The 11,349-nt window shown below is 33.1% G+C and overlaps 1 protein-coding gene across 1 annotated transcript; it reads right to left on the bottom strand.

The window, feature by feature from the left end:
* Window positions 1–10,135: 10,135 nt before the first annotated feature.
* On the bottom strand, window positions 10,136–10,729 carry LOC132753705 (PRELI domain-containing protein 1, mitochondrial-like; the record flags this gene model as incomplete). Its single annotated transcript, XM_060744200.1, has 1 exon — window positions 10,136–10,729. A coding segment is annotated over exon 1 (594 nt), but the record flags the coding sequence as incomplete, so codon positions are not given.
* Between the last annotated feature and the right edge of the window lie 620 nt (window positions 10,730–11,349).

Raw genomic sequence — 11,349 nt, forward strand, 5'->3', positions numbered from 1 at the left:
CAAGTTTGTGCAAATAAAAGCCCTTGGGTTAAATTGGCCCTGCAACGTTTGGGGGGGGAGGAGGGGGTTGGGGGGCCTATATACAGGTGAGCGACCTCAGGGCCATCATGGCCCTCTTGTTTAGCTCACCTGTCACAAAACCACTAAGCCAATTTCATCCAAACTTCACAGAAATGTTCCTTTGGTGGTCACCTTTAAAAATTGTTCAAAGAATTTAATTCCATGCAGAACTCTGGTTGCCATGGCAACCGAAAGAAAAAACTTTAAATATCTTCTTTAAAAAAAAGCCTAAGAGCTAGAGCTTAGATATTTTGCATGAAACATCTTCTAATGAGTGTCTACCAAGTTTGTACAAATAAAAGCCCTGGTGTCAAAATTGGCCCCGCCCCAGGGGGTCATTGATTTTCCCTATATGCATGTAGTAAAAACTTAAAAAATCTTCTTTTAAAGAACTCAAAGAGCTAGAGCTAAGATATTTAGCATGAAACATGTTCTAATGGGTGTCTACCAAGTTTGTTCAAATAAAAGCCCTGGGGTCAAAATTGGCCCCGCCCTGGGGGTCATTGATTTTCCTTATATGTATATAGCAGAAACTTAAACAATCTTCTTTGAATAAACCCAAATAGCTGGAGTTTAGATATTAAGCATGAAACATCTTCTAGTGAGTGTCTACAAAGTTTGATCAAATGAAAGCCCTGTAGTCAAAATTGGCCCCGCCCCGGGTCTTATTGATTTTCCTTTTATGTGTATAGCAAAAACTTAAATCTTCTTTGAAAAAACCCAAATAGCTAGAGTTTAGATATTAAGCATGAAACATCTTCTAGTAAGTGTCTACAAAGTTTGTTCAAATAAAAGCCCTGGGGTCAAAACTGGCCCCGCCCCAGGGGTGTCATTGGTTTTAACTATATGACTGTGTATAGTAAAAACTTAAAAAATCTTCTTTTAAAAAACCCAATGAGCTAGAGTTTAGATGTTTAGCATGAAACATCTTCTAATGGGTGTCTATCAAGTTTGTTCAAATAAAAGCCCTTGGGTTAAAATTGGCCCTGTCGGGGGGGGGTGGGGGGGGCTGAAAGGGGGGGGGGTAGATCGTTGTTTTTCATTATGTGTGTGTAGTAAAAACTTAACATCGTGAAACATCTTCTAATGGATGTCTTCCAAGTTTGTTCAAATAAAAGCCCTGGGGTTTAAACTGGCCCCGCTCCGGGTGCCTTTATACAGGTGAGTGACCTCAGGGCCATCATGGCCCTCTTGTTGATAAGGTCAACATTATTATGGAGACGATTTTGTCTTAATGAGTCAATGTTAAACAGCATTTTATACTGCGAATGATGTTTCGATTGTTTTGATTAAATGTTGAACATTTTTTTACAAATGAATTAACACATATTCGGTAGCGTTCATACACTGAATACCTAATGTTGATTTTGAATTAAAATGTATTAAATATATTTTAAGGGAAATCATACCAATTTTCAGAATGAAACAAGAAAAACGTGTATAAAAATAAAATTAACGTACATGTATAACAAAGATATATTTCAAAATACCTTTATAATTATAAAGATACGAAATACACTAAGTCTTGAAAATAAGTCTTTGTTACACTCATATCATGTATGAAAATGACCATAAATCTAGCATCTTTATTTCAAGAGTTATCTCCTCTTTAAGAATTTGCTTTAAAAAATGTTATATTTTGGTAACAGGGATGTTAAAAAAATTACTTTAGAGTCTCCTTCAGTCTGTTTGTGTGTTTATGAAAACTGTTTCCTGAGATCCCTTTGCAAGATTTTTTCCAACAAATAGATTCACCTAAAATAGAGAAAAGTTGAAACATTAGTTTACTAGGCAGGGAAACTTAACACTTTACTTTGATACAGACAAACTTAGAACTCTTAAGTTCATTCATGTTATTCATTCATTCATTAAATGGTATGATTAAATGGCCAATGGCCCATCAGAATGTTGTTGGGGTTCTAACCGGTAGGGGACTTATGGATTGCTTGCAATACTATGATAATTGCTTGTTTCCATAGCTTTCTTTTGTCCGGAGCATAACTTGAAGACTAATTGTTGGAATTCAATACAACTTCATACAATGATCAAGCACATTGAGAGGAAGTGCAGTGCACAAGAACCATAACTCCATCTTGACTAATTACAGAGTTATTGTCCTTTGTTACTTTTTCTTGTCTGGAGCATAACTTGAAAACTACCAGTTGGAAATCAATACAACTTCATACAGTCAACAAGCACATTAAGAGGAAGTATAGTGCACAAGAACCATAACTCTATCTTGACTAATTACAGAGTTATTGCCCTTTGATACTTTTCATTGTCCAGAGCATAACTTGAAAAGTACTTGTTGAAATTCAAAACAACTTCATACAATGGTCAAGCACAATAAGAGGAAGTGCAGTGAACAAGAACCATAGCTCTGTCCAGAGTAATTATAGAGTTATTGCCCTTTGTTACTTTTCCATTGCTTTTTTCTTGTACAGAGCATAACTTGAAAACTACTAGTTGGAATTCAATACAATTTCATACAATGGTCAAGTATAATGAGAGGAAGCGCAGTGCACAAGAACCATGACTCTTTCTTGACTCATTTAAGAGTTTTTGCCCTTTGTTACTTTTTATTGTCAAGTGCATAACTTGAAAATTAATGGTTGGAATTCAATGAAACTTCATACAATGGTCAAGGTGCAGTGCACAAGAACCATAACTCTATTTGGACAAATTACAGTTATTTCCCCTTGTTAGTTTTTTTGTCCAGTGCATAACTTGAAAACTAGTAGTTGGAATTAAATACAACTTGATACAATGGTCAAGAGCAATGAGAGGAAGTGCAGTGTACAATAACCATAACTCCATCTTCAGTATTTGTAGAGTTATTGCCCTTTTTAGCTCACCTGTCACAAAGTGACAGGGTGAGCTTTTGTGATCGCTTTTTGTCCGTCGTCCGTCCGTCCGTCGTCCGTCCGTCCGTCCGTCCGTCGTCCGTCCGTCCGTCCGTCCGTAAACTTTTACTTTAAATGACATCTCCTCATAAACCACTAAGCCAATTTCATCCAAACTTCACAGGAATGTTCCTTTGGTGGTCACCTTTAAAAATTGTTCAAAGAATTTAATTCCATGCAGAACTCTGGTTGCCATGGCAACCGAAAGAAAAAACTTTAAATATCTTCTTTTAAAAAACCATAAGAGCTGGAGCTTAGATATTTGGCATGAAACATCTTCTAGTGAGTGTCTACCAAGTTTGTTCAAATAAAAGCCCTGGGGTCAAAATTGGCCCCGCCCGGGGGGTCATTGATTTTCCCTATATGCATATAGTAAAAACTTAAAAAATCTTCTTTTAAAGAACCCAAAGAGGCTAGAGCTAAGATATTTAGCATGAAACATGTTCTAATGGGTGTCTACCAAGTTTGTTCAAATAAAAGCCCTGGGGTCAAAATTGGCCCCGCCCCGGGGGTCATTGATTTTCCCTATATGCATATAGTAAAAACTTAAAAAATCTTCTTTTAAAGAACCCAAAGAGCTAGAGCTAAGATATTTAGCATGAAACATCTTCTAATGGGTGTCTACCAAGTTTGTTCAAATAAAAGCCCTGGGGTCAAAATTGGCCCCGCCCCGGGGGGTCATTGATTTTGCCTATATGCATATAGTAAAAACTTAAAAAATCTTCTTTTAAAGAACTCAAAGAGCTATGGCTAAGATATTTAGCATCAAACATGTTCTAATAGGTGTCTACCAAGTTTGTTCAATTAAAGGCCCTGGGGTCAAAATTGGCCCCGCCCCAGGGGGTCATTGATTTTCCCTATATGCATATAGTAAAAACTTAAAAAATCTTCTTTTAAAGAACCAAAAGAGTTAGAGCTAAGATATTTAGCATGAAACATGTTCTAAAAAGTGTCTACCAAGTTTGTTCAAATAAAAGCCCTGGGGTCAAAATTGGCCCCGCCCCGGGGGTCATTGATTTTCCCTATATGCATATAGTAAAAACTTAAAAAATCTTCTTTTAAAGAACTCAAAGAGCTATGGCTAAGATATTTAGCATCAAACATGTTCTAATGGGTGTCTACCAAGTTTGTTCAAATAAAAGCCTTTGGGTCAAAATTGGCACAGCCCCAGGGGTCATTGATTTTCCTTATATGTGTATAGCAAAAACTTAAAAAATCTTTTTTTAAAGAACTCAAAGAGCTATGGCTAAGATATTGAGCATCAAACATGTTCTAATAGGTGTCTACCAAGTTTGTTCAATTAAAAGCCCTGGGGTCAAAATTGGCCCCGCCCCTGGGGTCATTGATTTTCTTTATATGTGTATAGCAAAAACTTAAAATCTTCTTTGAAAAAACCCAAATAGCTAGAGTTTAGATATTAAGCATGAAACATCTTCTAGTAAGTGTCTACAAAGTTTGTTCAAATAAAAGCCCTGGGGTCAAAACTGGCCTGGCCCACAGGGTTTCATTGTTTTTAACTATATGTGTATAGTAAAAACTTTAAAAAAATCTTCTTTTAAAAAGCCCAATGAGCTAGAGCTTAGATGTTTAGCATGAAACATCTTCTTAAATTGGCCCTGCAACGTTGGGGGGGGGGGGTTGTGGGGGGGCCTATATACAGGTGAGCGATCTCAGGGCCATCATGGCCCTCTTGTTTCCTTTTCTGGTTCATAACTTAAAAACTAATGTTTAGAATTCAATGCAACTTCATACAATGGTCAAGCGCATTGAGAGAAAGTGCAGTGCTCAAGAAGCGTAACTCTTTCTGGACTTATTACAAAGTAATTCAATAAAATATTGATATTTAAGTATCCTACGAGCAATAACTGCCTAATGCTATATGAAAACTTGAAATGCAATGGCAGCCATCAGCCCGAAGAATAAGTAAACAACCCAGCATTTGTATGGCATCCATTCAACAATTCTATGTTTTCCAATTTGCTAGCCGCTTTTTGAATGTTAACACATCTGACAACACTTATTAACTCAACTTTTTTTGAAAGAAAAAGTAGAGGTATTGTTATAGTCCTGGTGGCGTTGCCGTTGCCTTCCGCACACTTGTACCTGGATCATAACTTTTTTAGTTCTTGGTGTATTGTCTTTATACTTGGCCACAGCAACCCTTGGGACAAGACCTTTCTGTAGACTACACTAACCTTGACCTTCATCTATAAATGACCTTGACCTTCAAGGTCAAAAGTCCAAATTTTGCTTGTTCTTATTGGCTGTGACTTTGTTATTTTGAATGGATTGTCTTCAAACTTAAAATAATAATCTTTAAGGATATCCCTTAAAAATAACCAGACAGACCTTGACCTTCACTCATTATTGAACTTGACTTTGGAGGTCATTTATTGAATTGTCATTTTTTTTGCTATTATTGGCTTTAACTTTATTATTTTTGAATGGATTGTCTTTAAACTTGATCATAATAATCTTCTAGGATAGTCCTTTAAAATAACCAGACAGACATTGACCTTCACTTATAAATGACCTTGACTTTTAAGGTCAAATTATTGAAATTTTCAAATTTTTTGGCTGTAACTTTGCTATTATTGAATAGATCGACTTTATATTATAACAGAATATTCTTAAGGACAAGACCTTCATGTTTATCAAACTCAAATTGACTTAGGCTCTTTAATGACCTGACCTGGAAGGTTAAATTACTTAAATTTCACAGATTTGTGCATTAAATGACCATTATATTTATTTATTAATATATATATATATATATATATATATATATATATATATATATATATATATATATATATATATATATATATATATATATATATACAGTCACATTCCTCCATTTACAGGGCATCGGTCTATTTGAGACCATACTTGTGGGGTTTATATTTAATGTGGGGCATACATAAGGCCTTGCAACTCTGGCATGTTTTTAAAACGATGTATGGGGGCGTAGGCTACCCTTCTAACATAGTGCCCGTAGGCCGGTTTTAGTAGTAAATGATATATGTCCCACAAATGTATATATTTTTAATGGGGTTTTATGTTATAGGTCAATATGTTTTCACCTATGGTAAAATTAAATATATAGTTGATATATATAACTTAGTACCCCTTAGTTCTGTTGTTTGGAAATGTCATTATATGCCTACATAGTGGCATATATAATCAAAGCACAGAAGGCGCTGAATTTGTTTGGGTCTCAGAATGTAAGAAAGGTGCAGGTTGTGAGATTATATGTTTAGTGCCACCAATGCTTTCCAGTGTTTTAATTGTAGTAAATTGGCTATAAGACTAATTGCAACACTGATATTCAATCCAATGTTTATTTGACTTTAACAATTTAAAAAAAATGAGTTACCTTTACTGGGATTTGAACTCCAGACTCTCGCTTCCTAAGCGAGCCCGAAAACCCTTCAGCAACGGTTAAATTTATATGTGAACGGCCTGAAGAAAACCATATTATTCTAAATTAGGGCTTGAAACGACTTTTAACTGTTGTTTAACACAGATGTAAATAATCCTGAAGCTTACTATAAGCATGTATATTTATAAAGAATCAAAGGGCTGCAAGTTCTGTGGTATTTTCTGATCTTTGCAATCTAAATCGTACTGTATATCTGTATGCATTTTCCTGTATAAGTTTATTTTTATGTATTATAATTCATTTTGAAAGGCTCATACGGAATTCTGCATAACTAGAGTTGCATCAAAAAATCATTTATGTACTTTTTTACGACAGCCACACTTTATCCTTGTAAATCATGGCTACTTCCTTAACAAAAACACTTAAAAAAAGAATTTAACAACAAAAATAATTTTCCTCGACTGGGATTCGAACTCGAGATCTCTCACTCACTAAGCGAGCGCGTTACCACTGTACCACGGAGAAGTTATACACAGAATGTCTGAATAATATCAAGTCATTCTAAATTTAGAACTTTAGAAAATTGCATTCAGGTTTGTAGTCCTTATTAATTTCGAGGTATTTTGTTCGGGGTAAACCTGTTGTTTAAAATTGAAGTAAATATTTTAACGAAAATCCTCTCGCCCAAACAGTCCGACATGTAGAATCTATATATTCCACTACTCGGTTTGTGTAGTATTTGGTAATCTACATGGCTAAATATAGTATTTTCATTGATAAAATCATAATCATCCGCGTAATTTGTGATTGTGCATTTATTGACAATTCTATAAGCCAACGCTATTGTTTAACTTTAAATGCGTTGTAATTTGTTGGATACTTGTAACAAAATAAAATATTTCTTTCTTTTAAATCGCTAGTTTTAAGCTGTTTTGAGAACTACTTGTTGTTAGGTTAGTCGTAAACTTCTGTGTCAGAGATTGAATGTCCGCTTTGTATTTAGTTATTTTCGATCAGAAAATACAATAAAACAATATTAGAAATCTTCGACCATTCGGGAATTACTTTGCTTGAAAATTGATGCACCTGTCTTTGACCATCTTTACGCAGTGATCTCCCCTGAATTTTTCGGCTTTAGTGTACATACAAAAGGGAAGTAACCGCTTCAAAAAAGTGGACTACTTTCGGCATTTGCAATTAACAACATTAGACTCTGAAATTTCGCTACCATTATTTGTTTGGTCTGACGACCCAAACAAATAAAAACTGACTGCATGAAATAATGCCACTCAACTCGGTCTTATAAATAGGCCCCGTAAGTGAAGATATGTGTGAATATATATATATATATATATATATATATATATATATATGTATGCATATTTATATAAATATATAAATGAGTATATATATATATAAAAGAGTATATTTATATATATATAATATAAATGCGTATATATATATATATATATACACACATATCTTCACTTACGGGGCCTATTTATAAGACCGAGTTGAGTGGCATTATTTCATGCAGTCAGTTTTTATATATGCCACTATGTAGGCATATAATGACATTTCCAAACAACAGAACTAAGGGGTACTAAGTTTTATTTATCAACTATATATTTAATTTTACCATAGGTGAAAACATATTGACCAATAACATAAAACCCCATTAAAAATATATACATTTGTGGGACATATATCATTTACTACTAAAACCGGCCTACGGGCACTATGTTAGAAGGGTAGCCTACGCCCCCATACATCGTTTTAAACATGCCAGAGTTGCGAGGCCTTATGTATGCCCCACATTAAATATAAACCCCACAAGTATGGTCTCAAATAGACCGATGCCCCGTAAATGGAGGAATGTGACTGTATATATATATATATATATATATATATATATATATATATATATATATATATATATATATAAAAATATGTATATATATATATATATAAATGCGTATGTATATATGTATACAAAATATATAGACAAAACTAATGTGACAAGACAGACCGATTAAATTTATAAAAAGGAAACTTTAAGATTTGTTCAAACATCTCTTTGTTTGCTTTTAGAAAGAGTAAAAAGTCGAGCGTTGCCCTGCCCGGGAGTGGCTTTTGTTTATTGTCTGTTACAATCCTCAAATAAGTTTTCTTTCCTCTAAAAAGATATATTACTAACAAATCCAAATGATATCTCCCTGAATCGAACACAATTATTTTCCTCACGTGAAATACACAACTTTGAAAAATGGCGACAGCTTACATTTCACAAGGCAAGGTCTAATATAAACTTGCAGTAAGTAACTGATATAAGGTCGGATCGTGCGACTTTTTCTTCTACTAAAGTTGTTTCTTTTTATTATTAAAATCATACTTTTTAATAAAATGAATAATATCACCGCCATTAAAGTTGATTGTCAAACTTATTTTCAGCCCAAGACTTCTTGTATTTTATGAGAAATTCGACTAATAGAAGCTTCCAGTGGGGAAAACAGATTTTAATATTAAGGAAATTTCGTTTTAATTTGTTTTTATGCATAAAATAAAAAGAAAATATGTTTGTTTGTTGTGAAAGATGTAATTTTATTTCATCTCATGAACTTTAAAAAACAGTATTCTCACTCATGGCTACGCCACTCGTGAGAATACTGTTTTTAAAGCCCACTCAATGAAATAAAATTTCATCTTACACACCAACAAACAAATATCCTCTATATATTGCATTTCCAACAAAATTTTATATTTAAGCATAGTTTCATGACTATCCTTTAAAATGTTAAACAAAAGACTTAATGTCTTAAGCTGTGACCTTCACTTTCAGAGGAAGTCCTTTAAATGTGGGTTTTGCTTTTCATCATTTTATGTTAAAAATTTGACTAAACATCATGAATATCTCACAAGTGGTTCAAGGAGTTAGTTTAAACAATATTTTATTCATAAAAATTACATTTACATGATAATTGACAAATAATAAATAGTACGGAATAGTAGGAAGCTTGAAAAGCTTTTTTAGAAACTTTTTCCATTCAAGGAGTTGATCTGTTGATGATAAAATCATTGATAAACAGATGTGTGAATTACTTCCTGACCAGAAATTTGCTTTTGTTAATTAATTCAGAAACCAACACAACCCATGACCGATCGAACCTGTATATAAAAAGTTTTATAGATGAGACTTAATTTAGAATAAAGGAAAATATGAAAAAAACAATAATAGTAGAATGATACTTCCTTTAAATTTTCTGTTGATATACATTTATATAACGCACATAAAAATCTGGTTTACTTGTCAAAATTTATTATTTTGTATGTCTAAAGTCCTTTAACAGTTGCTGATTTTTGTGCTGTAATTGATGAAACTTTGCTGAAATAGTAACATGAAGTAATAATGAAATATATAGGAATTAGAAATTATCAGCTTATGTTTTTAAAATTGTTGAATAGTCATCTCCATTAATAACTTTTTTTCATAAAGTATGGTATTAAACCTACAGCATCCCTTTCATTGATCAGAATTATTTATCTCATAAATGCCTGTTATCACAGCATGCACTGATTTGTTGATGACTTTCTAACTATCCTTTTACTTCAAGAAGACTTCATCAAGGATATTCTTGTAATTAATTGAAATATCACTGAAAAAATCAATAGAATGACCCATACTTCACATGCAGAAGGAAGCATTTGCATGTAAGATTACGTTTTGATGATCAGGAATTGGGTGGATATACACAAGTAATTTATGATATGGAGGAAATAAAAGTTCTCTAACTTTGGAATGAATTTGTTTCAATATCTTTAGAATGTAGTTTGTTTTCTTGCTACTGGTGATTCTCTTTGTTTCATGCACCTTTATTGAGTTTGGATCAAACATTGATCTAAGCACATAATTAAATCCAGACTTTGACAATTCAAAGTTTTTCTGGTATTGCTTTACCCCTAACATTGTAATGAGATTACCCAACCCTGTAATTTTTGAGTCTGACCACATCTGTCTCTCCCACAATACTTTCGATTGGTCTGCAGGATAAACTTTGTATGTACATTTTTCGTGACCATTCATCACATTTTGCATGTCAATATTACGTGTATAAGTAATCAATGTTTTGTCATTTAAATCCAAAATTGACTCTTCAATAACATGAATATGTCTCACACCTCCAGTAAATCTTTCCAGGTATGATGGTATCTTTCCTTCTTTCATGATTAACTTTTTCGTTATTAGTTTCTGCCCTTCAACTTTCCTCTGTATAACATCCTCAGTTAAGACATGACCACTTGTTGGATTCGGGTAGCGAATCCAGAAAGCTTGTACAACTTGACTCCATTCAAAGTTAATGATAATATTACCATCCCAGTATCTCATTGTTTTAAAGTATGTTTTTAAGCCTCCTCTATGGTGATTTACACAGTATCATTTCTTATAAATTTTGTACTTAATTTATTTAATTTATGAGATCTTTGAGTTTATGTAGACATTTTTTAGGATATAAGTATTTTTACTAGTTTGGTTTATCTGTCCATCTGTCCTAGGAAAAAATCATTTTATCAATGAATATAGCTTAAAATGTTAAAGAATTTATTGTATTTGAATTGTTAAAATAAAATCCATGTATGTATCAATTTCATATTTCCCTGTTTAAGTTCAACCTTATCTATCTTTATGATTGAAAGTCAGACTACAGTTTTAATGCTTGAGGGCTTTTTGGAAAACTTTTAATTTGACCGAATTTGATGTATACTAGTGGAGTGAAATGAAACACTATTTCATAATCATTGAAATAAAAAATAATGAAAGGCTTTCCTTGTTTTTATAAAGTTAGGTGCTAAGAAAACTGGATAGCAGATATTAGTTGAAATAAACATCAATTATATATCAGAAAATAAAATTGGTATCAATATGTACAAACTATTAGATAAATGAACAGTTTGCAGTGTTTATAGATTTAAGCTGAAAGGATAAGCTTACAAAAGCCATCACCTGAA

This window comes from Ruditapes philippinarum, unplaced genomic scaffold, assembly GCF_026571515.1.
Source record: "Ruditapes philippinarum isolate M1 unplaced genomic scaffold, ASM2657151v2 ctg8528_1_1_1_1, whole genome shotgun sequence".
Lineage (NCBI taxonomy): Eukaryota > Metazoa > Mollusca > Bivalvia > Venerida > Veneridae > Ruditapes > Ruditapes philippinarum.